Raw genomic sequence first — 26425 nt, 5'->3', positions numbered from 1 at the left:
GCTCCCGTTTACCGTCATCGATGCAGGTGAGCATCCTCCCTGAGTGTGCTTCTGCTGCAGGTTGCTTCCTGTTAAAGGGGAGTTTTATCTTCCTTCTGTCCCCAAAGTGCTCGTGCAAAGGGAATCTTTGTATTGGTTGGGTATCCTTCTATAATATAATTTTGTTAGATCTTCATGTTGCTATGTAAAGTGCCTTGAGATTACTTACGTTGTGAATTGGTGCTATATAAATACAACTGAACTGAATTTATATGCAGTGGCATGATATTTAAAGGAAAACTCCAGAGGTTTAGTGTTGCAGTTCTATGAATTTAAGGCACTGGAGGAAAAAATTGATGCCTCAGATACTCTGATGTATCCTGACTTCTTTTTTTTTTTGTTCCTAGTGTGGGTACAGCTCTAAAAACACTACAATTCCCATAATACAACTTGACAGCATCTCTGCAGTACATTCTCCTTGCCTGGTGAAATTCTCACATCTTCCAGCTTCTTTGTCATTGAGATTTTCCATTAAAAATGTGCAGCCTCCAAGGGCAACTCGTATGATTGTGAAATATTTTTGAACTGAACTCTAATTCAAATGCATGCAGAGGATGGGAAGAGGAGAGGTATCTGCAACTGCTGTCTCCTTCATAGCAGAGTTCAACCTTGGTGAATATATATGTCTTAAAAACACTATGTATGTCCCGCTCACATACAAGTCACAGTTTCTCAGAGAGACTTATGATATCAATAATTTTCTAAAACTTAAACAACAAAGACTGCATGGCTGGTGGCTTGACACATAAGAGATCCTTTGGTTTCTGTTGTGTTACAACACCGGCTGCTCCAAGCTGTTCCGTTTCATTCATCTTGGCTGCACAAATGATAAAACAAACACTGCAGAGGTTTCTGGAGGTGTCTGGAGTCACTGAAAGGGCACGGTGAGAATGTTTACAGGTCTAATTCTGCATTCTCTCGCAATATGCTTTAGATTCCTTCTGATCCTTATGAACAGTAGGCGTGTTGGTACAGGATCGTTATATTGTCAGCAAAGACAAACACTCTGCAGATACTACAGAACGGAGAGATGATGTGGAACTTCACGTAATGCATCTAGTGCTGGTTACTAATTCGAAGGCTGATCTTTGACAGCTAGAAGATCCCTGGTTCGTGTCCCGGTTACGACGCCTGGGATCTTTCTGTGTGGAGTTTGCACGTTCTCCCCTGTGCAGCGTGGATTCTCTCCGGGTTCTCCGGCTTCCTCCCACAGTCCAAAAACATGCTAAGGTTAATTGGTGATTATAATTGTCCATAGGTGTGAATGTGAGTGTGCTTGTCTGTATCTAAGTGTAGCCCTGTGGTGGGCTCTCCATGTCCAGGGTGTCTCCTGCCTTCGCCCTAAGTCAGCTGGGATAGACTCCAGCCCCCTGCAACCCTAGTGAGGATTAAGCGGTGTATAGAAAATGGATGGATGATCTTTGACAGTATCCATCTGAAGCAGTAGCTGGATATAATGTTCAAACCTCATGGTTCAATCCACAGAGCTTTGGATATGTCTAATTGTTACTACTCTAACCTGCGATGCTTCTATGACAGATGTGTTAAAAACGCTCCACAGGACTTCAGAACCTCATCGAGGACAGGCATCACTGCACACACACACAGCCGCTACGTGTAGTCAGTGTTACACTCATTAAAAATGAGTGTGTCACAGCCAGAATCGTAATAACTAAAGCACAACCACGGCTGCAGCCACATTTACAGCGACAGCTCCGCCACCCCATGGCTACAGTCATAATCACAGCTACAGTACGCCTCGCCTGCCATCAGAGAAAGAGCTGGTGAAGCAGCTCCTTTCTGAATGCAATGGTGCAGATTTGTGTGCCTCAGCTGATGGTGCACTGCTTTTCAGTATCGTCACAACCAGCGGCGGTCTGCTGCACAATGTAAACTACTGTGTCATGATACTGTGGCCAGGGGTCAGAGGAAGAAAAGTTGCTGCGAGGTAGAGCAAAAGTATTGCAATGTTTGAGGGCTCTGTCGTGGGAGGACTGGCATGTTTGCCAAAAGTGTCAGATTGAAAGAAAAAACAGAGCATCATGAGAGATAGACTGACCCTCAGGCAGCATGTGAAGACAATTCTTCCTGATGTTGAGTTCTCGCAAGGCTAGAAGCCTCCCCACCTGAGCTGGCAGCACCTGGATCTCATTGCAGCTCACGTCCTGCAAGGGGAGGCAAAGTGTAGGAAGTGGGATTACTCTGACTGAACAACATTCATAATGTCACGAGCGCTGATGCATGCACGCCGCTCACCAGTTCCATCAGCTCTTTGGCCTTGCCGATCTCTTCGGGGATGGACACGAGCTTGTTGTTGCTCACAAGCAGAACTTTGAGGGGGAGGTTGAACAAGTATTTTGGCAAAACTGACAGGAGATTTCGGCTGTGGAGAAAGACAAAGCGTTGACCTACATTTCAAACAGCACACAGAAGTACGCAACAGCGAGAATGCGGTAACTGGGAATTGACTCTCAGCAAAAGAGGAAACGTGTCTCTTTCATGTGAGCCTTTTTTTTTGTTGCCCTGTTTGTGTACTGAAAGGGGAACAAACACCTCTTGAGAGACAACAGAGCGCACGTAAACACTCACCCACTTCTGTTGAACGTATATAAAGAGCACCGGCTCACCTGATGTCAAGATAAGTCAGCATCTGAAGGTTGATGATGGCTTCTGGGACGCATTTGATGCAGTTGTGGTAAAGGTTGAGGGACTCGAGGGGGGCGAACAGACACACTTCTGGGGGGATTTCTGTGAGACGATTCTTGGACAGATCTGCAAGGAGGAGGAGGAGGAAGAGAAGCTATGAGATATGTCCACTTTGAACATACAGGTGACACACTGATTCCAACCCTTTCAAAGTCTGGGCTCCATCCTTTATGTTTGCTTTAGGCCAGAGAGGCTGGGAAGACTGATCAATACGTTCCCGTGTCAGAGCAGTGGGTAACGTGCCTCCTCATCGAACTCTGGTCTAAGATTACATGAGAGTCTTGGGCTTTGAAGACTTGAGTGCTACTGGCAGCGTAATATCTGTATTTCTAACATCGATCTCACTGGGAGTGGCACTGTAATGGCTTTAGATTTGTATGAACGAGTGTCAGAACTCATCTCACATCTTCTCTTTTGTTGAAAGATCAGTTACAAAATATAGAGAAAAATAAAAAAAAAGAGAGATCTGGTTTGGCTTTTTGTACGTAACAGTGGTAGATTTGCCACAACGTCGGACATTTTGGATTAACTGGATCTTTGTTGAGTTATTTTCAAAAGGTCAACTTTCAGCCCCTGTCCTTTATAATTACACTTAGATGAAATATGTACTTTTACAAATATGAATATTGCATATTTTAATACAAATATAGCATATTTGCAATGCAATGTGGCATTGCTGTGCCGTATGGTAGAACAGACCAATCGTATTAATATATTATGTAAAGTCATGCTAATGGCTCTGCAAAGCTATACCTATAAACTAAAGGCTAATGCTTGCAGGGCAACACCACAAGATACTAATGTTCTGTAGGTCTAATGTTTACCAGGTTTAGCACCTTAGTTTGCATGATAATACTTGCTAATTAGCATTAAACCCAGTGCAGCTGAGGCTGATAGAAATGTCATTAGTTTTGCAAGTAGTGCTTAATTAAAATTTGTGAAATCCATCCCGAGGGGTGCATCACTGTCTGTACCAAATTTCATGGCAACACATCTGAATTATGTGAAGACATTTCACTTAGGAAACACAAATGTCAACCTCAAGGAAAAGGAAAGGTCAGTATGATTCATCCTCTGGAAACCATGAATGTTTGTATCCAACTGCACGGCAATAGAGCCAATAGTTGTTGAGATAACTAATCTCATAGAGTCATATGGACCAAGCTAAAAGCATTACTGTATAATTTCTATAGATGCTGGGATGAAGTAAAACAAGGTTCACACTCTTGTCAAGAAGTAGTTTTTTATGGATATTTCCAATAACACGAGGCTGGTCTGTCAGAGATCAAGTCCTGGGTTTCCTCTGTGTGGAAACCTCCTTAAAGAATTAGTTTGTGGCAACGACAGCTTCTAATTATGTGGCTATGAAACATATTAAATATTCAGTAACTACAAAAAGCTATGGCAGCCTTACAAACATAATGCTGAAAGGGGAAACTTTGGGGAAACCACAGACTGTGGGAAACCTATAAAACATTAATAACAATACAATAAAGCAACATTCTGTCTGTTTTAAGATTCTCTTAGGTAAAACCTTCACACTGTTTGAAATCCACTTTGTGAGGCCTTTATTTATCAAACAAAAAAAAAATACCACTGCATATTTTTTCCATCCTGACAACAGCAGACAGTAAAAAAAAAATCTGCATTGATACTTCTCAAATTCCAACCTCATAAACAAATGGACATATTTAGATAGAAATTTTGTTTTTTTTTCTCCATCTAGACCTCATTAGATCAAGTCTAGATCAGACACCACAAAACCCTGAGAGACGGTTATTTTTCCTGCTACAGTTATTGCATTTTTGTGCATTCAACATTTTGTATGTTCAAAGACATTCTTAATATATTTTTACATGATATTTTTCAATAAGTGCATTATGTTAGTTTCATGAGAGACGTAAAATGGCTGTAAAATTAGAAGCACGAGACGTAGTTAGGTCAGACCAGACTGTAAGCCATGTGTCCTGCTTTACTACTGAAGCCAGTTTGCTGCAGAATCACAGCCCTGCATTAATCAGCTGAGAGTGGGTGCTTCCATTCTGCAACAAGAATATGAATGTAATCTCTGCTCCAGTCAATGAATATGAGCGCAGCCTTCCCTTTGCATCTGCTTCTTATGATAAAATATTTAGGATTCTGGCTCTCTTGGCCGAGAACGTCAAAGAAAAGTAGCACACTCAGGCAGATACTGATGGCTAAGCTCGTTCTTCAGCTGTCGGCCCTCGTTCAGCATTATCTGTGTATCTGACCACGAGAAACCTTAAAGTAGTGTGTATTTGTGTTATAAATGCCCTTCTTTGACCTCTCATATGAAATAAAACTAATGGTGAATAAGGCTGCTCTGCTCATTATAAGGAATAAAATAAATGCGCTCAGTGAATTCCGTTGCACTCTGCCCATTAATTTCTAATAAGTCAAGTGAAGCATTGAGGTTTGATAACGAAGCAGCAGTGCACATATGTATCATACTAAATCCTATGATGTATACCATCAGCCAGACTTATTCTAGAAGTCGACATCTCCTGCATGTCTTCAGATCATGCACAAAGCCTGAGCCATGGCACATTTTCCCTCGAGGTTGCTGAATCACTCGCACAACCCAAGATTTTTCCATGTGCGTGCAAGCAAAATCCATACTATTTTCCATCTCTTCCTTTCTGTTTTCTGTAAAATAAACCCTGATGCAACCGGAATCCATTTTAACAGGAATCCCAGGAACATATGGGGACCTATGAGACATGTAAAGGCTACGTTACTATGTATAGATTTCACCTTCAGACGCGTATCGATTAGTGGCAGCAAATTAGTTTGTGTGTGTGTCTGTCATCTGAATTATCTCTGGGTGACAAGATAATTAGGGACCTATGTGAGGTGCTGCACAGCCCCAGATAAACAGAGAGCTTTCAATTATCCTGTCCCACCTCGCTGAAGTGCATCGTTACTGCTGCAAACACTGCTGCACATCCGTCCCCTTAATACACGCAATTATATGTGGCTCCCACTCTTTATTAAACAATTACGCTATATGGGCTTTGCTGAACGCACACAGTCGCTGACCTGCTTGTTAGGAGGTAAGTGTTTATGGATTAGCAGAAAGAATATACGTCAGTTTGCTTTTTTTCAAACAGGATTTGGAGCCCTTTTCCCCTGAGGTTACGGGAGGAGAGCAAAGCTGTCTGAGTTCTGTCCCTGCCCTTAAATAAACTTTCATTTCCAACAAACAGACATGACAGACGTCGTTCAGCAGCTGCGGCCTGAGCTCTGACAAGCAAGCAGAAGTGAGAAGCAGACGATGAGACAGTCGGCGGCACAAAGGGAAAAGATGTCAAGAGGTTAAGGGAAACAGAAATTACCACATGGGGAAAAGACCAAAGCTGAGGTCACAGGGTATACTCGCTCTCCATTAAGAGCAAATTCTGCCTTTCCCTGAGGCGCGGGCCTTGATGCTGTAACCCAGCTGTGCGCAGACAATTCCCCCACCTTCCTCCATCCCTCGCTCCAGCCCCACAACTGGGGATTCTTCTGTAGCAGCGGAATCATGCGGGTCGATGGGAGATGGGGGGTGGCGGTCTTTGTATGACTGTTCGTCTCCATCCCCTTTTTTTTTTTTTTTTTCCCTCCTCCAACCCAGGCCGTGCACCATCTGCAGCCCACAGTGGGTCTCTAATCCACCTGCTGGTCGCCTGGGGCTCCCGCAGGACACGGCCCGCCAGGCAGACGAGCACTCCACCATGGCTCCACTGTGCTGCACCCTCACGCCATATCAGCAATTTATTCATTTATGCTGTTAGCGGAGATGATGCCTGGATATGTCCTCCCATGACACAGCAAACTCTCTACTAACAGACATCCTGCCGAGATGTGGAGCACATAACAGGCTACGAGTTCTCCGAGTTGCAACAGGATGACAATGATGAGAGGAAGTATCTGTTTTAAGATTTCTATTTTAAAAAAAACCTGTGATCTTAATATGCTGCAAAAACATCACGTATGATGTGTCAGAAATCTCAAGGGAAGAAAATGCAGAGATCAAAATACATAAATCCTTCAGCAGCATCCCCACATGGTTCAGCCTAATGAAAACAGGGAAAGGAACATGACAAAAAAAGTGATTAATTGGGGTTAATTAACTGCACACGGCAGCAGACGTGACCAGAGCGTGGCTGGCAGGTTTTGGGTGTGGTCTGGAGTGTTGCTGTGTGTGTGCGGAGCAGGCAGGTAGCGTCTCGGACACAGTGAAAGGCTGCACGTGGATTAAGGCTGGTCGGTCGTCTAAAGTAGATGTCCAAGAGCGATTCAGGAACTGTGAGCCATATTGGGTGCAAATCACTGGCATATAAATGAGTTAGGGTGGACCCTGCAGACTGTTCTGTGTGAGGTTGGATCTGAGGGATCAGGCAGTCTCTGGATCATTTTCTCAGTTACTTTGTAGGGGGTTGTCTGTGAGCGCTTGTAATCGCAGTCGGGCACTAATTTGGTTCTTGTCTAGTCCGTGTATTGCATTAATACACAGAAGCTACACTTCCGCTTCCAGATACGCTCTGTAAAATAACTCATTTCCATTCATGTAGTGCCAATAATAACTGAAATCGTCTCGAGATGCTGAACAGAACCCAGAGCGTGAACCCCCTGCAAGGTGAAACCTTGAGCAGAACCCAGCTCATGAGGGGGGGAACCCATCTGCCGGGGGCCGGCTGGGTAGAGATATAAAGTCGGGGAGGGGGGAGGTGATACATCTTGCTTCAGCAGCCCATACTCAGTGGCTCCATATAGTGAGAACACATGCACGCAGATAAAATCATTCACACGCAACTGAACTTCAATCAAACACATTATAATATGCACTTTAGACATTAATTATTAATGTTTATATAATAGCTGACATTGTTCTTGTGTTACTTCCTATACTAGAGGCTAAAATATTAATCAGAAACGTATTTTTTTCACTGAGTCTTTGACCCCGAAAAAAGACTGAATAAAATGAAATTACATATCAAGCGTTTGACATATGTTCTGCGTTGTAAATGAAGGAGCAGGAGGCATGATTGAACACTTAATACACCGACTGACGCTACCTGATGAGCAAAGGCAAACATGGGATATGGCACATCTAACGTCTCATCAGTCACGCTTCAAAATGACACTAAAATGCTAATTTTACTGTCATTAAAGCATGACTTCATCTAGAAATACATAGTACCCACACTCACACTGGTGTCACCGAAAATGCTACCGTTTGCTCTCAAATAATCACCATAAAGTATTAATTTAATAAAGGGTGCATCTATACTAGCGTGCAGAATGTATTGTTTTCAGGTGATGCATACATATACGTCCAGCAGCTGGAATTCAACACAAGGATGTGCGTTCTTTTTGCGATCATTAAAATGAGCACAGCCTCAGTTATATGACACATAAGTTTCTCTTTTTGCGGTCACATTATTTCTGTAGATCGTGACTTAGTTTGTCAAATGCCAAATGTTTCATACTTGTGTACATTTAAAGGTTTCGTCTATTTAAAATCATTGTATCTTCACTATTTTATACAGTTCAGACAAAAGAATGCATTAAAGATGTAGCAAGAGAACAGAGCGGCTGTTTTTTGGCACATTAACACATAAATGATTCATTTAAAGGTAGCTAATTTATGGGGGGAAAAGAATCCATTATCACGGGTTGCTCCTCTACAATGAACCCTATAGCACTCTAGATATACTACTTTAATGTGCTTTGAATTCTAGGGCTTGTGAGAAACAGCTCGCATTTTGTTTTCCATCCAGCTTTTAAAATACAACAGGAATCTCATCAGAATATCTCCATCTTCATTTCCTCCAATCACATGACAGGACAGTTTTTTTTTTTTTTTAAAGATTAGTGTCACATTTCCAAATTTCCAGCGAGCCTTTTCCAAGAAACCTCATCAATGGTTTAACATCCTGGAAACAGATACTGCGTGTACGCTCTGATTTCCATAACGGCAAGCTTTATTTTAATATGCAAATATTAAACAGCAGCGTTATTAACATGATAGAGTCTATGGCTCTTGCTGACAGGAATGTGGCTGCCTCGACTTGCAGAGGTGCATCTAGAAGAGCCCTGAAGGTGAAAACACACCACTCTGGAATGTGAATCCTTTTACTCTCATTGTACTACGATCAGTCAAAAAGCAAAGAAAAGTTCTCTAACTCTTTGAGGTATGGGGGCAGTTGTTTTTATTAGCCTCCCAGCTTGGAGCCTTTGGAATGAGTCAGGCCTGCGCTTAAATGAGCAGTGGCACTTACACTATTTACACTGGTTGATAATTAAATCCAAGAATGCCAGCGTGATACTCCCGTCCTTGCGGAGGTTGTCCTTCAGGAGTTAAACTTCTCAGGAGTGTGACAAACGGCACACTGTGAGCTTTAACGTGCGCTCAAATTGAATAAAGTGTACATTTTGCCACCTGTTCCAACCGGCTCCCGACGAGCACACAACAGAAGCGTGGACATGCTTTGGGTCTGTTCTTGGCTGTGAAATCACTATCACGTGCACCATCATTTCATTTGGTGACAAAAATCACACTTCTTTATTTTTTTTTTTGCTTCATTTTTAGCTTACCCCAAAAATATGGCTGATAATTTATGTCTGTTCATTTTATGCCTCTATTCGTTTTACACAGTGCCTTTGATTGCCACCTTTTTGCTGTACATCCAACAAATCGCCTCCTCCAAGTTTTGGGCCTCTCCATTTTCGGTTTGGATCAAAACCAAATTGTGCCCACATTAATGTCGGGAGATGCTCATCGAAATTCAGTCGCTCAAATATTAGATCCTCGAGATGAACAGTTGGTGCCATTAAGCCATAGGATAAGACGAGGCCCCGGTAGTGCAAAAAGATGTAGATTGAAATATGACATTCCTGTTAGTTTCATCCAGCTGGTTTTACGCAGGTGGACTGAAATTATTCTAAAGATAATACAAAAACAATTACGGCCAGTTTAACCAAAGCCCTCGATGATACAAGAATGTGCGAGGAGGTGAAAGATTTGCAGCGTAATGACAGACTCGGGGCAGTCTTTAGTTTTGTGGCACCGTCATAAAAAAAGGGGGATAATAAACCGAAACCACAATCTTGAAGATACCATAAATAAATCATTATATTACCTCAGAACCTAAAGTTTTATGTCTAAAAAGGCGTTTGTGAGCATTCCCCTGAGCTGAAACACAGGAGCTAAAAATTCATGCGGAAGTTCTGAAGACCTCATTAACACCACTGAGACAGTTCTGAGGTTTAATTAGTGCTCATATTAACTGTAACTGTCGCTGCTTTAACTTTCACTGTTGATTCTATTGCTTCTGATATAACAGTTTGGGGTTTTTTTTATTGCTTTTTAATTGAAAATGAGGGGTTTTTTTTCTATGACTGTAGTCCAGCAGCTGGTTCTACACTTTGCTGTAATGCTGAGAACAACACCCTCATGTAAACACACTGCTTGGTGCTCAAGTGGAAGCACCTCACACTCCAACATGTGTGTTCCCTCAGGGAGGCGGGGCGCCGGCAGGCAGAGGCATGCCGGGATGTGAACCTGAACATCTGCCCAGGTCGGTGCACTGCTTCCCCCCTGCACCCTCTACGCAAGGTCAGGGCAGCGTCTCGGAGCTCTCGCACTTTCCCATGGGAAAACAAACCGAGTGGAGACAAACTGCCAGTAGCACACTGCAAACAGACACCCTTGTGTGAGCGGTCGGTTCTGTCTCTCTGCTGCTCAGTTCGCCAGATGGAGGCCACTCATTAGACGCCGCTCCGCGTGTGAATCCCTTTACTGTCTAAAAACCGGCGACGGGGATGGACTGAAATTAAAATAACACCCACTTTACGACTGGATGGGAACATGCTGTCGCTTTAACAAGCGGTCCACGTCTGAAGACTCGACGGGCACGTGGCTTGATGAAATGAGGAAATAGGGCGCAAAATTGTTTGTCAGAGGAATCAGACAAATCCGCCTTTTATTGTCAGCTGTCACCAAATATGCTTATCTTCAAAAGACTGTTTTGATTTAAGCTCGCGGCGTTTTAATGAGCTGCATCTTCGTCGACAAAATCACTGCTGCTGTTCAACGAGGCTCGAGAGAGACACGACTACTACTGAAAAAGCTGAGAGAGAGAGACGAGGAAAAGTAAAGAGGCTGCACCTTCGCACGTATGAAACATTAAATCTGCATTAGTTTCCCAATTTGAACGTTTTCTGACGTGATGCCATCAAAAAAGGAAACACTGTCTGCATCGTTTTGACACTGTTACTTTTCACAGCAGAGATTGCAGCGGAAGGTGTTGATCTCTCTTTGCACATTTGATACTGACACTTCCCTTCTGGCACACCTTTTTATTTCGAGGTACTGGAATGACGACGTGAAAAGAAAAAAAAAAAAAAGTGAAAACGACTGCAGCAGCCACAGTGACTAGATTAGTCACAGTCAAAGCCAGAGATCAAAGACATGACAGAAAAAAAAATGTACGCTCTCATATCTCTTTGGATCATTATCACAGTTATATAACGTGCACTCCAGACGACAGCAGGTGTTTCAAGATCCTATACGCGCCACTCTTGGCATACATTTGGACAGTATTAATATTATAACACGGCAGACCAACAGTCTAGAAATAGTTCAAACTAACTTCCAGTTGTGCCAAATATACAACGCTTTGGCTCTTTGTGTGATCGTATAGAGTTGCTATCCAAAGACAGAGAGGAGCCCAAAGATGAGGGCAGACGCACTAATTATCAGTAACAGCGGAGCAACATTTAACAAAATCTATGGATTCCTATGTAGCTTAGTGTTGGAAGAAATGTCAGCTTACATAAACCTGTTACCAATCAATGACTGGTCTCAAGGGGCTGGAGCCAATCTAAACAGGCTCTTTAATGTACATATTGTCAGCTACTGCACATTAATCAGGTTTAATTTGCAATTTGATGCAATTTACAAAAGCTGCAATTTCGGATGTACTTCACGCAGCAGATCTGACCCAGGATTTAACCTGTGGTATCAATGCTTTTACACATTTATGCTACTGATGCTATCGAATCCATCCATCTTTGTCATATATCACACAGGAGAATACTATGCAGAAGCCTGAATGAATGAAAAATCAAATTGCAGTTGGATATTTTCCACAAATACCTCAGCCCTGAAAGGAATATTTCTACTTTCGATTGTGAATGTGTCAGCTTACAAATCTGCCTGGATCTCTTACAGAAAATATGATTAAACACCCTGGAGTAGAGGGGTGGGGGGGCTCTCCAGTAAACCAGTGACTTGCAATGAGCTGCACATGTCAGAGTAACGCCATATGGTACGTGGACACACCAGAGGAGGAGACCATCATTCTGAGATTGAGTCCACGATAATGACTGAGAATGATTAATGACGAGCCATTTCCACCATTAGACATTCAATCTGCCTACAGTGTTTTAAAATAAATGCATATATACTAACTCACAAGCATAATAAAAATCATGCAACAAGGTTCCCTGGAATAAAATCACATCAATCTAGGTGAGATCCTTGGCGTGTAACAGTTAGACAAGTCGTGTCTGATAAAACTTAGTATGTACGACCCAACCCTGATGAAACGTGAGACTAATACTGACCTCCTCGCTGGCCCGACCACAGAATGAGGTGACCCAGGAGGAGATAAAATAAACACAAAGAGCAGCTATAAAAAAAAAACAGCACAGGAAACCAAAAGGAAGAGCTGTGTCTTCCTCTTGTCTGACACATTATGAGCTATATGAGTATATACACCCAGGCAGGCAGGCAAGGCAGAGAGGCAGGAGGGGGGTGAGGCTGCAACTACCCTGCATCTTTTGTCTGGTTGTGGCAAAAAAAAAAAAAAAAAATGAAGGAAGGAGCATGTGCTTCTATCACCTGCTCACTATAAAAATGATAATCAGTGAGGAAGAATTTCTAGCTTCCACACCCCCCCTCAGGGTTCATTCACATTGTGCCAAATCAACTGCAGCTCCGTTGTGCAAAAAAAAAAAAACCTCTGCACAGCGGCTGCCTGGGTGCGCCTGCCGTCTCATTCATGTGTCTCAAGGGGGGCGAGTGAAAAGCTTACTGGCGTCGAGCGAAAAAGAGCGACCACACAACGGACACCCTTGTGCGAGGAAACCGGCGTGATAGTCTGGAGGGGGGGTGGTGGATGGACAGCGATCGCAACCAGGATGTGCGCTTTAACAGAAGTCACTACACTAGATCCCCACCCCCCCACCACCACTACCCCTCCTTTAGTCACCTATAACGCGCCCCTTAGAATAAAAAAATCTGAACTAATTTCTCCTAAGATTCCCTACATAGTCAAGAACATGCCCTCCACCTGCTTGTGTCGTATCGGTCAGATCGTAGCTCATCCCGGGGTACTCCCTCAGCTTCCTCCCGCTCAGGTTCAGGATCCCGGAGCACACGGCATCCTCCAGAGCCCGGTCCAGGCTGCGGGCCGTGTGGTGCTGCTGCTGCTGCTGCTGCTGCGGCGGCGGCGGCTGCTGCTGCTGCTGCTGGGGCTGGTACTGGCTGATGCCCGGGCTCCAGTGAGGTCCGCTCGGGTAGTGATGGCTTTGTAGAGCACTGACAGCTCCCACACCTCCCTGACTAGACGCCATTTTCGTAAAAAAGAAATTACTCTTACAATAATAACAGCGCACAGCGGCAGTTTCTCCGCCCATGCGCATACAGCGTTACATTCCCGGGACGGACGCTAGGGGATGGGCTTCTGAGGTGCTGCTGCTGCTGGTGATGATGATGATGATGGTGGTGGTGAGCAGGGTATGGTGGCCATTTTAGGCTTTTTACCCCCTTTTTTTCACCCCCCACCTGGTAGTACCCACCTTTTTTTTGCTGAGGAGCATGTGCAGCATTAGGAAAGGGGGATTGATGCAGAATCACAATTTAATTTGGTTAAATTTGGCTCACAGGGCCTTGAGGGCAATTAAACTGTAATCAATTAATATGATTTTAAAAAATAAATAAAAATAAAAAGCTTCACAATGCTGGGTATAATGAGGAGCCACATCCCTCTGAATACTCAAATATTGCACCAAATCTTTTTAAAGTAGGCAACAGAAAAGTACATCTACTTAACAATTTACTTGTACTTTTAACTTGTAGTACATTATTTCAGAGTTAAATCTTGTACTTTCTGCTCCACTGAATTGATTTGAAAGCCTTAGTTGTTTTTAAAATAAAGACTTTAACCTTCTGACATCAGTTTCAAAACTCTAAGAGGTTCTTAAGGATTAAAAAAAGAAGAAATGTCATAAAAACAACATTATCTTCCACTTCACTAAGTCAAATTTATATTTTTTTTTTAACTAACATCTGTCCTGATCATAACTAGCACATGTTCATGCATTTTCAGGATGTGTACCCTTAAATTATTTTCCTTACGATAAGTGGTAAATAATTCTTAGCAACAACATTGAGTCAGATGCATTATTGTTTTTTGAACTGTTTAAGATTAAACAGTCTCATCTGACAACTCATAGAACATGTAAAATGTCAGTCCTGTCAAAATATAAATATAAGATCACTTTGAGAAAGAAAAAGATAAATTCTTTCAAAGCTGAAGAACATTCATCCTCACTTTCAGAGTCATACGAGTTCTGCTCGTTGTCGCTGTTTCACATTTATTCGAGTAATATACAACTGAGAGATGCTTGTGCTTTATGTCAAACTCATTTATCCTAGAGGGAAATGTTTTACTTTCTCCTTCGCTGCATTTATTTGACCCCTTTAGTTACTTTGAAGATGAATATTTTCATGTAAGCATTTCAAATAAAACACATTGTTAAAGACTGTTAAACATCTTTGTCTGTGGGTAGTTGAGGTCACATTTCAGATGTCTATAAGTTGGCAACAGCTCCACCAAATAGTGTTTTGTTCTTTAAACTTCTCTGATGGTTTCATTTCAATTGTTGTTCAAATGATCTAATATTTCACCAAAAATCAAACACTAGAGAGAAAGTACATAAATTGGAAAGAGATGTGTCAATGCAAACTTTGTTTTTCTTCTTTCCTTTTACATAAATCACCTGATGAGCCCTCGGATTTATCTGCTGTCCCTGTATATATAACAAAGTAGTTTAAACTGGCTCCACCTGCAGCAGCTACAACATGGTGCTGACATACTGATGCTTCATTATTAATAATATAATGATGATTAATATAATTAAATAGCAGTCAGTGAAACCAAACCAGTCATTTTACTTACTTTAATACCTGACCTACATTTTACTGCTTATAATTACATACTTTGGTTGTGTTTTTTGCTGGAGTTTTACTTGTAATGGAGTGTTTTTACACGGCTGTATTGGTACAATCTGACCATTTTGAACCACCATAAAGTCCAGCTCCCATCTGGTCATTACTGGCCGACTGTTCACTTGACAGTTTACAACGCACTGTAATGACAAACTGACAAGCAGGCCAACTTATTCACCTTTATAAACATTCACTGTGATAAATTCCAGTGTTGTTAAAGCAGGACATGTCTAAGTTCTAATCTACCTTTATGATATAGAAGAGTGTTAACGAAGGCAGATAGCCGCTCTGGTCTGGCTGAGCGCCCGTCACCTGTCCAAATAGTCCTCAGGTCAGCCTATATTTGTCCTCTGGTTGAACCAAACACACCTAAATGCCATCTGGCCCAACGACGTCTCTATAACCGTCTCAAAATGACCTGCGAGTGATTCTGTGGTTCTCAGCTGCCCCAGAGGCAGTCGACTTGGTAGTTAACAGGTGATCAATAAACGGCAAGGCCTACCTTTTAGCGTGACAGCGAACACAGTTCAGGTGTTTCACGTGATTACAGCATTTAAGTGTACTCTACAACTTGTCTGTGTAGATTCTCAGTCCTCCAGGTTACAGTAAGTGGAGCCACAAATAGAAGGCCAGGTGCTTTTTACTGAAGCTTTATGGATTTTTCTCTACAAGCACAAAAGATAGCAACAAAAAAACACCAAACAACCTGTGTACTGTCAATAAAGTTCGTTTATGTAATTGGAATGAATACAGGCTGCATTTTACTTTCTATATTTTCAATTCTTTGCATCAGATTACTTCACCACTATGAAGCCGATGTGGAAAAGGACATTGAACACATCACTTATCAATGACAACAGTGTTTTTATTAAGTGTACTTCATGGGACAAGGGTTGAATGTGTCAAAATTATAATAGAACATGTAAGCCAGTCATTCATTTGGGCTTATTATTATTTATATTATACTGTTTTATGTATTTTAAGAGTAATTTGCATTTAAATCAGATGGTTAAGTGGACTGACTGATGATGGAGGAACACAGCTGACCTTTGTTGATATTTACAACCAGCTGCTTTATCAATTCAATTAACAATCACTTTTAATGACCAAAAAGCTTCTGTGCAGTGGATTGAAATTTCAAGCTGCCTCCGTGTTTGTGTCCTCAACATCAGACCCAAAAAACTTTAGAGAAGATTTAATCTGGCACATTTTAGAAAACGCCTCCTGCCATACAACAGGTGACCACAACACACTCACACACACACACATAGACAGGAAGGAGGGAACAAAACTGTACCAGTAAGCAAAAAAAAAAAAACAAGACTTTCACTTTACCAAAGAAAAGTCAGATGTCCATGAAACCGAGGGAACGTGTCCTGGATGTGTGTGTGGAGCTCAGAGACGGACTCGTTAGGACCGAGCAGCTCCTCCGCTCACTCCGGAGCTCCTGTCGGATATCTCGCATCTTGATAGCTCGCCGTGATACTAAAAAAAACTGTTGTCGGTCGCAAACAAAATGGTGAAGCAGTAGCATAACACACACTGTAAGTTGCAAGTTCTGTCTGTAAGGTTTTGGAGCTATGTGCATGCAACTGTGGTTTAATTGTTTCCTGCGTGGTCAGTCGCTTGCTTTGTAGGAGAGCAGCACTGTTGTGTTAGCTTAGCCTAGCTAAGACAACTGTCTCCATTGACTGTGTGACATCCAGGCTAGCATAGAAACATGGATGTAAAAATCTGTCTGAGTTATTCATTGTCTGCTTAACTGCAAACCGGAAAATATTAGCTGTATTTAACACTACTCGAATAAGGGTTAACGCTTGGTTAGCTTTCTGTTTCAGTGGAGTCCAGCGACAGTTAGCTAAGCTAAACATTGATGTCAGCTAATGTTAGCAAAGTGTAGTGATAGCCCCCATTGAGTCCAGGCCTTTTAAACACTGTTTGGGCTACAAATGGACCAAAACAACCTGTCTGCAGCGGAGAACAGCAGCATATATGTTGGATTGTGTCAATAAAGAGCTACATTTTGTCCTGGAGTTTATCTTCTGTGCATTAACTAGCTGAAGGCTGAGTCCATCCCCTCTAAACACAGATTTCAGCAATAGACAGTGATTGAGAGGAATCAGGAACACCAGATTTGTTTTGCTTTAATGTGAAAGTTTTTGTTTTGGGAATTCCTGCTGCATGTTTTCCTCACTCATTGCCTGAGTCTATTATGTGGCCAGAGGAGGGATGCCATAAGTGACACAAATTAACTAAAATGACTCAACAGAAAACAGTCATTAGAGGTTTTTGCTGGTCTACCCTCCAGTGCCAGGTCTAATGTGGGCCCTGTCTTGTTCCTCATAGGATCAGGGAGTTGTCTTGATTATTCTTATCTTCTGACCCTGACAGTGATGTGCAAATTGTGCACACGGCATCAAGGATTTTAGGCATTTTTGAGCATCAAATGGGTGAAATGGCTTGGATGCTTAATTGTAACTGGTAGAGCTGCACACTACATCATGCCAGCATCTGCATCGCCGTAGTAGTCTAGTCAAATCACTGTTATTCATATAGCTCTTTTAAAACAGCAGCCATTGAGCTAAAGTTCTTTCCAAGTACACAAATGAGAGTGGCGTTGCAAATTTTACCCAGCAAGTTTAAATGTTAAGATAAAGACCCAACATAATCACACAAAGAAAACCCTTAAATCTACAGGTTCCCAGTGAGCAAGCATGTTGGCGACAGTGGAGATGAACAATTGTTTTCCAGGGTTGTGCAGCCCTACTAGAAAGGTGTTTTGACCGTAACCGTTCCATCTTTATTTTATTAATATTATGGTGTGTTTTTTGCAGTTTGAGCATGGCAGAAAGAAAGGGAAAACCAGCAACTCCAGTCAAAACGCTCTCGAAGAAAGAAAAAGTAGAGAAAAAGAAAAAGGTATGGAGTTTTAGGATGTTGAGTGCTTTTTGAATTCTGCATTTTGAACAAATTTGTGTGAAATAATTGCATGTTAGTAATCACCAATCTCTAAAAGTTAAACAGTGAACGAAGAGAAAGAAAAAGTACAACCGTCTTACCTCTTTGTGTGTTTCTACGTGACGTTGTAGGAGGAAGAAAAAGCAGCAGAGGTGTTTGAAGAATTCTTGGCATCATTTGAGGCCAGTGAGAAAAGCAAAGTGAAAACTTTTGTCCGTGGGGGTATTGTGAATGCAACTAAAGGTGAGCAGCTCCGACTTCAGGACTTTCAATTCATATTAGGACATAATGCAGCTGCATGGCAGTTGTATTGCTCTGCTTCTGCACGGGAGGTCTGGACAAAAGCCGAATGATGAGTAATCTGTTCTAATAATGTTGTATTGAATTACCTGGATATGTATTATAATTATTAAAGAATGTCAAGCAGACTCAGCAGTGCAATAGTTCTCCATCTTGATTTTTCATTGCCCGTATCTTCTGAATGGTTTAATAAAATTCATCGACTCTGGGGACTCATAGTCAGCAGTCCATTATCACTTTAATTTAAAAAAAAAAATCAATCTCTTCCAACACTGAACAATTCTTCATTCTACTGTTACACAAGTAGACATTTCTTTGCAAACACAGCACAAAGACAGGGACTCAACCGACTCGTATGAGTTGTTCTTGGAACTAAGGCTGATCTTTTTTATCTGATTCTACAGGAAGCTGTTCAAATGTCCTGCTGACAGACAATAGAGCAGCGATGAGAATAGACCGTGGTCTTGTTTTTACAGACTCGAGTAACTATTGCTCTCATTTTTACAGAGGAGGAAGCAGAAGAGGTCAAGAAAAGTAAAGTGTACCGACCTGCTACGAAGTTTGTCCCCGTGTCCCAGCATGCCTCACCAGTTTCATCTTCTGAAAGCAGAAAATCTGTAAGTTTTGCACTCTGGTGTCTGTGCAATGGCATTATTTGTCACTTCAATAAGAATGAAAGCCGGCTATCTATCTTAAAATGTTGATGTTACTTTGGTTTGTACAATCCATTCACTTGTAATAACTACAATGACTACCTGTTTGATGAACAGTCGTTCAAAAGGAGGACAGAAGAAAAGAAGAAGAGTAACCTTGAACTGTTCAAAGAAGAACTTAAGCTGTAAGTCTTTTTCAAAAGAAATCAGTCAAATGTCATCCTTCACAGTAATCTCTTGATATCTATTGGCATACATAAGCCTGTTTTTATGTGTGAAAAATTGCAGAATACAAGAAGAACGTGAAGAAAGACACAAAAGAAAGAAAAGTGACCCTGGCGGAGGAGGAGGTGGAGGAGGATACGGAGATCTGGACATACCATTATCGGGACGATCAAGTAAGAGCCCACCTTCAATATCGGGCTTTTTATAGGTTAAACATTTTGCTGAGCTTTAAATCATGCTAACCTCACTGCTGTTTTATCTACAGCTTTATACGATGACCTAACAGTTCCCACAACCACTAACCTCTACATAAGCTGCATTAGCCAAAAGGTAAAGGAGCACACTGACTTGGATTGGCTCAGCACGGTCACGATGTACATCTCTCACTTTTCATCTTTATGATTTCTCAGATGAATGAAGAGATGCTCTGCAAAGAGTTTTGTAAATACGGTCCCCTGGCCAGTGTGAAGATCATGTGGCCGCGAACAGAAGAGGAGCGCGGCAGGACCTCAAACAGAGCCTTTGTGGCTTTCATGACGCGGAAAGATGCTGAGAGAGCCTTGGCTGCACTTGATGGTACTGTTGACACAACATCAACCAATCCCCTGTTGCTCTTACCGCGCAGTTATATTAGATCAAAGACTGTAACTGTGGAAATATGTTTTGTATTGTAGGTAAAGTCATCATGGGGTTTGAAATGAAACTGGGATGGGGCAAACCTGCCCGCATCCCACCTCAGCCTCTCTACACACCGGTGGGGATAAGAGCCACACCGCCGCCCCCGTCTGGCCTGCCTTTCAATGCTCAGCCAAGGGATCGCTTCCGTAATGACTTCACCAAGCCTTTGGGCATGTCCAAAACAGAGCTGGACAAGGTAAAATCACGTCTTTAAGTAATGCAGGATGCCATTTTGGTTGTGCTAGAGAGAGAGTTACAGTCTGTACAAGAATGTGAAAATTAAAAAATATCAACTTTTGAAAAGGGTTTATCTAAAGACTTGAAGGACTGAGTCGTAAAAGAGTTGTTTTTTGTTACGGAAATACAAAAACTGAAAACTCTTAATCTGGCTTTTGTTAAATTAAAACTAAATCATTTCAAACTTCTGTAAGCAACTGATTCATATGAAAAAAAGTGTCATTTGTCACCAATCATCGCAAGACATTTAAAGTCATGTCGCTATAACTATGATGCTTGTTTGTTTGATTCATTTAATTGCTCACCTGTTCCTGCACTGCCATATTGTAGGACTCTAGTGTATGGCAATGCAGTTTAAAATGACATAATACTTTACCCATGTATGCAAAATACTCTATTATATGATAACAACAGCTAACGCTCTTGAACCTTTTAAATAAACCAGATCAGCTTGTACAGATGGTGTCGCATGTTAGAGTAATTTGCTGCAGTGCTAAAGCCGTGTCACCCTCCTCATCATCCACTGACTATGAATGCTATCGTCGTTTTCTATGCTGTATGTATCCTGCAGTGTTTCATCTGTACAAGTGCTCACTTTTTAATATTTTCACTATTTGGTTTGACTTCACAAACAGACTCTGTCCGAAGCCGTAGTCAAAGTGGTTATCCCAACCGAAAGGTACACACACTCTCCTTACTACGACTGACCACCTGTTAGAACACAAGTGTTATAGGACAGAGGCTGTGGTGCGCTGTTCTTGTGTCCAGGCATATTCTTTAAGGCAGGAAGACCTAAGAGCTGTGAATGCACTTGGAATATACACACATGGTAAACAGCCTGAAATCAATCTTGGAAGTTGGTGGACATCTTTACATCTTGTACTTGTTAATCCTCCCCATGGACTCTGATGGATATATAGGAAATGCACTCGTATTTTTTTTTTTTTTTAGATTGTTGTGTTTTTCTATTGTAGTTTGCACAAATACCTTATAATGTAGTTTCTACCATAACATTCAGGCAGTGTTATTGTGAAAAGTGGATAGCAATAGTCTATGTAAATGACTGTTAGAGGCGTTAATTTACTCCAGCATCTTTGAGCCCTGGGTTTCCCACAGGTTGGCTGAGACACTGCAGACTGATACAGCTAGAAGGCAGATAGATTTAACATTAATCCCAGTCAGATGATCTCAGGAATATATGCAAGTGCCAAATCAAACCCAGGTACTGCCTCAGGTCAGAATAGCGAGCAATACGAAAGTGTCGCTGTAATGGTAGATGTGCCACAACATTGCATGAACATACTGTACACTGATGCTTGAGATCAGACAGACTTCAGGCCTGAAGCCCCGATCCACAGTAAATACTGTATGTATCTTTAGTTGTTATCTGAAAGTAGTATTTTTCAACCTTTATAACTGTAGAATATGTCCAAAAGTTGGGCCTTTATAACTGAAATACAGCCATGTATGACTTTTGTAGATGCTATAATAGCTCAATCCTCCAGAATGTCTCCTTTTACGCTTTGGATCGGGGCTTTCAACTCCTAACACCCAAGTCTGTGTTCATGAATAAATATTGTGATTTGTGGGATTTCTTTTACCCCTTTGCTGCGCAGTGACCCTGGAATATTAAAATATGCTGACACATTGTCCCAGAAGAGGCCAGTGACTGTGCAGTGTTGTAATGACATTGTTAGGGTCAACGATACACAGTCTGACAGTCAGCCAGCCATTTTCACGGGTCACTAGTTCGCTGTAAAGAGGTACCAGAGATCGCATTCTGTAAGTGACAGAGAAATGAGTGTGCACTGAGAGTTTGGTCTAACACACCTTTCTTCCCCCCCCCACAGGAATCTATTATTCCTTATTCACAGGATGATAGAGTTTGTGGTGCGTGAAGGTCCCATGTTTGAAGCCATAATCATGAACAAAGAGAAAAACAATCCGGATTACAGGTGGGCATTCTGTACCTGCTCATGTTTTGGTCTTGCAGGTCACCTTAGGAAATGAGCTCATATTTAATCTGCTCATTCTTCATCGTCTCAGGTTTCTTTTTGACAACAAAAGCCAAGATCATGTGTACTATCGCTGGAAACTGTTCTCTATTCTCCAGGTAAGTTCCTAAAAAGCTGCAGCCTGAAACTCTTCTATGCAAATCTTTTATTCATTAATGGATTTTAATGGGGCCTTGTTTTCGCTCCTACCACAGGGAGAGTCCCCGACAGATTGGAGGACGACAGATTTTCGTATGTTCCGAGGAGGGTCTTTATGGAGACCCCCTGTTCTAAACAGCTACTCTCGGAGAAGTGAAGAGAGAGCAGAGGTAGAGGACTGCGTTTCTCCTGAGGAGGAGGTGAAGAAAGGGCAGCTCAGAGCCGAGTAAGTCCCTCCAGCAGACTTAACGACATTCACGCTTGTAACTTCGGTTGAACTTAATGTTAATCTTCTCTAAACACCTTTCAGGCACAGACAGAGGCTGGAGACTCTGCTTAAAGAGCTCACTCCAAGCAGAGAGGACATTGCCAACGCCATGCTGTTCTGTCTTGACCGAGCGGATGCAGCAGAGGAGGTCGTGGGGCACATAACCGACTCTTTTTCCTTGCTTCAGACGCCGCTTCAGAAGAAGGCTAGCTTGCTCCCTTTGTCTTTGTATAAAACGAGTTGCACAGAGTGTGTACAAAGTGATATCATGTTTAACTTTGTTTGTCCTTGATCCACCAGATTGCCAGATTATATCTTGTATCAGACATTTTACACAACTCGTGTGCCAAAGTCGCGGGTGCATCATATTATCGTAAATAGTAAGAGACCTTTACCTTTACCTTTAGCTCAGCTTCACTACTCTGATCGTATTGTGTTTCTTCTCCGCCTGACAGCGTTCTTTGTCTTTGCAGTTTTGAAACAAAGCTAACACAAATATTTGGGGACCTTAATGCAGCACACAAAAACATACAAGCCAGGCTGCAGGCTGAGCAGTTTAAGGTAACCATGTAAATCATTTGCCTCACTCAGAGGACGTTTGCCAAAAATAGAGCAACTACAAAAACCACTTTCATGTCCTATCTTCACAGCAAAAGGTCATGAGTTGTTTTAGAGCATGGGAAGACTGGGCCATATACCCGGAGCCTTATCTAATCCACCTTCAAAATATCTTTCTGGGCTTCGCCAAAGCAGGGGAAGAGTCGACAGAGACTGTGGAGGTGAGCGGAATATTTTATCTCCTCATTACAGACATTACTGCCTTTTTTACTGACCTCACAACAAAAAGGAGTTCTGTTAGTGGTGAAGAATAAACATAACTGGACACGATCAAACCTAAACGTGCACGTGTCTGTAGGAGGCACCCTGCGATCTTGATGGTGCGCCAATGGACAACGCACCTATAGATGGGTTACCTTTAGACAGAGCTCCTGTGGATGACCTGGACGGCTGTCCTATGGGCTGGGACCCTCTGGATGGAGTCCCTGTCGATGACATAGACGGCGTTCCTTTAGGAGCCTCCATTGATGACATTGATGGGATGCCCTGTGAGTTCACCACCTATTAAAAGCACATCTTTTTTCGCCAGAAGCACAGCGTCTCATTTCCCCCTGTGTCAATTATCTGTCAATACACTGATGGAGGGCTGAGTAGCTGATCTTGCACTATGTGGAACCAGTACATGCAAATACGAGAGCTCCCTACAGGAGTGAATGAAGTCATCATTGAAGAGATGAAACAAACCCATGATCATGGTGTGACTCAAAGCATTTAGGTTGATGATTTGTCCTTGCCTTGACCCAGTTGTTGTGTTTCGTCACTAGATGAGAGCAATGCTCCTCTCTCCAGAGTGCCTTTGTCTAAGTGGGAGAAGACGGGTGATACCAGGACATGTTCTCAAGGTAGGACATGTCAGGATGCACTACTATCCTCAGTCTGCCCCCTGTGATCCTGCTCATTGTTCTCCTTTCTCTCTCAGCCAAGACTGAGTCCAAGTGGGACACTGTGGTGGAGCAAGACAGTGAGGATGAGGTGAATGTCAGGTAAGGCCCACGTGGTTGGTTTCAATGCATCACTCATCTGCATTTATTAAAAAGAATTAAGCTCAAATGATATGGAAGCTCATATATCCCCTCTCCTTTTCTGGCAACAGTTGCAACTCGCAGGACGGAGATGAGGACTCTGAGAGCGACAGCAGTGCAGATTCCTGCAATTCGTCTAACTATGACAGTGCAGTTTTCCAGAGCTCGCTCAGAAGTTTTCAAATGTCTGAGAGCAAAAGGAAAAGGTTGAGAGAGCTGGAGGCAAGTGTGCATTTTTCAGAAGCATCTATATACAGATTAGATCAGCAGAAAATGATTTGCAGTTGTTGTCCTGTGGTCCAACCCATCCTCATTTTAAACTCATACTTCAATGTCTTGTTTAAGTCAGTATTTAATTTAGGAGGCAGACACTAATAAAAAGTAATTTCCTTGTGATTTTTTTTCATTTACCAGTTGTCAGCAGAGTCTTATCTGTTTTATTATATTCTGATTCCCATATACTAGATTATATTTGACTCTAGATGCCTCCCTATGGTTACATCAAGCATCCGAAAATAAATCGGATTGTAATGAATAAATATGCAGAACTGATTTATGTCTCTGAAACAGGTAAAGGTCATGAAGATCCAAGACGAGCTGGAATCCGGCAAACGGCAAAGGAAGTCTGGAATGAGCATACAGCAGCAAGTGGAGCACTACAGAAACAAACTGCTGCAGAAGGTGGGCAGCTGCTATTAGTGTGTTTTAGTTTATATTACATATTTAATTTCATCCTTGGAGGAATAGGAGGTGTCCTGAAATTTTATGACGGTTAATTTCGCACAGACGTCATGTTTCTTTTGTAGTAAGGAGTCTCTAAAACACTGACGTATGATAGGAGCTTTTCTTGAATCATGAACAGCGTGGGGCAACATTTACAAAAGTGTTTGTTCATAGACTGGAGCAAAAACCAAAGACATCAGATTAGCCAATTGGCACCGTAAAAGAAAAACTTCTGTTTCAGATCTGCAGATAAAGTCACATGTACACCATCTGCAGGGAAGAAAAGTGTCGCCTCATACTTTTTCCCTGGGCGCGCTTTGTGTGTTTAATGATTTGCTTACTGGAGCACAGTTAATATTCATTACTAAAGGATAGTTTGCCCCGCTTTGGGTTTTGTATATGTGTTTGTTGCTTCTGGTTAACTTGGAGGACTTCATTAAAAGAAAGTACTTGATTGGTGGGTTTGACTGAATGAATTCTGCATATTTTTGATGCCATGGTATTTTTAGCCACATCCAGAGAAAACATTATCTATAAAAAATACACTTTTATTCTCACCCTGAAGGTGTCAAAGCTACTGGCATGCTGTATAAATTAATGAGTTTAAAGCAGTTTTTTTTCCATCACTCTATCATTTATGCATGTGTTGAACTGCTGTGATGTTAATGAATCAGGTGCCGTCTTTATGCTCGAATAAAGCAAGTTCCACGTGGTGTTATCTTATCAGGCAAACACACCGACGCCTACATGTGATTTTATTGGGATGTTTTGTCACTACCTGCTACAGGAGTTTCAAAAAGATGAAGAAAAGAATGAGAGGTCAGTATCCAAGTCCAAAGACAGGTCAAAGGACGACAGAAGGAACAAAGAAAGAAATAAAGACGGGGACAGGAGGAGGAGTAGCAACTCTGGAGACCAGCCCCGAAAATCAAGAAGCATCTCTCCTTCAAAGCAAGTGTCATGACATGTTTTCTTCATGCATTCATCCCGTTTGTTATTCTTAAAGTTCATTTGTCGTCATATATTCTACTCATTCAACAGGACAAGGTCTCCCAAACGGTCCAAACGCTCCCGGTCACCATCTCCAGACAAGAAGGCCGGCAAATCCAGGTCACGATCACCGCATCGCTCCCACAAGAAGTCAAAGAAGAGCAAACACTGACTCTCAGCTCTGGACCTCGTCATCCATTACTATGCTGCATTGGCCTGCTGGTGTCCATGAGTTACACAATGCACTTGTGCAGTGCTCTTTAAACAGACTGACCCGTCTGTTCCCTTTGGTCCCAAATTACACTATTCACGCAAGGTTCAGCACTCTTTTGTATTATGAAGTTTGAACACTGTAACTAAGTATTATATTTTTGTTTTAATGTTTGTTTTTAAAATGATAACCAGAAATGTTGCTGCAAAGTTCTGACACTTAATAAATCACCTTTGGTGGTGAGCGCGTGCGTGTCGAGGGCGTGATTGGTGAAGGCACTGATGTTGTGCAATGATGTGAATTTTCAAAGACTGAAAAAGAAAAAGGTTGTCAACAAACATTC

The 26425-nt window shown here is 42.1% G+C and overlaps 2 protein-coding genes across 2 annotated transcripts in view; one reads left to right on the top strand and one right to left on the bottom strand.

Annotated features, from left to right (window-relative positions):
* lrch2 (leucine-rich repeats and calponin homology (CH) domain containing 2) overlaps nucleotides 1–13389 on the bottom strand; it is a 34850-nt gene extending 21461 nt beyond the window's left edge. The window contains exons 1-4 of the mRNA XM_008276271.1: nucleotides 13107–13389; nucleotides 2667–2811; nucleotides 2296–2422; nucleotides 2099–2204 (exon numbers count right to left, since the gene is read on the bottom strand). Coding sequence (XP_008274493.1) covers nucleotides 2099–2204; nucleotides 2296–2422; nucleotides 2667–2811; nucleotides 13107–13389 — 661 coding nt within the window. The remainder of the gene's footprint in view (nucleotides 1–2098; nucleotides 2205–2295; nucleotides 2423–2666; nucleotides 2812–13106) is intronic.
* A 2914-nt stretch (nucleotides 13390–16303) lies between these two features.
* On the top strand, nucleotides 16304–26420 carry LOC103353302 (U2 snRNP-associated SURP motif-containing protein). The gene is made up of 24 exons (XM_008276212.1): nucleotides 16304–16590; nucleotides 17881–17965; nucleotides 18136–18247; nucleotides 18812–18921; nucleotides 19075–19142; nucleotides 19246–19355; nucleotides 19448–19512; nucleotides 19593–19758; nucleotides 19857–20056; nucleotides 20733–20776; nucleotides 21948–22052; nucleotides 22144–22210; nucleotides 22307–22476; nucleotides 22561–22723; nucleotides 22819–22898; nucleotides 22992–23079; nucleotides 23169–23297; nucleotides 23435–23624; nucleotides 23901–23978; nucleotides 24056–24119; nucleotides 24230–24380; nucleotides 24729–24839; nucleotides 25669–25832; nucleotides 25923–26420. Exons 2-24 carry the CDS (start codon nucleotides 17888–17890, stop codon nucleotides 26041–26043), a joined length of 2634 nt encoding a protein of 877 aa, XP_008274434.1. The 5' UTR covers nucleotides 16304–16590; nucleotides 17881–17887; the 3' UTR covers nucleotides 26044–26420.
* The last annotated feature ends 5 nt before the right edge of the window (nucleotides 26421–26425 follow it).

This window comes from Stegastes partitus, unplaced genomic scaffold, assembly GCF_000690725.1.
Source record: "Stegastes partitus isolate 25-593 unplaced genomic scaffold, Stegastes_partitus-1.0.2 Scaffold67, whole genome shotgun sequence".
Taxonomy (NCBI): domain Eukaryota; kingdom Metazoa; phylum Chordata; class Actinopteri; family Pomacentridae; genus Stegastes; species Stegastes partitus.
This window is presented reverse-complemented; position numbering and strand designations above follow the sequence as displayed.

What these genes read in the sequence shown, in the direction of transcription:
- LOC103353302 (XM_008276212.1), top strand. Translation starts at nt 17,888, where the DNA reads ATGGCAGAAAGAAAGGGAAAACCAGCAACTCCAGTCAAAACGCTCTCG. An exon ending in AACTGTTCTCTATTCTCCAG is followed by an intron (nt 22,211 to 22,306) that starts GTAAGTTCCTAA and finishes CTCCTACCACAG; the next exon opens with GGAGAGTCCCCGACAGATTG. An exon ending in AGAAGCATCTCTCCTTCAAA is followed by an intron (nt 25,833 to 25,922) that starts GCAAGTGTCATG and finishes CTCATTCAACAG; the next exon opens with GACAAGGTCTCCCAAACGGT.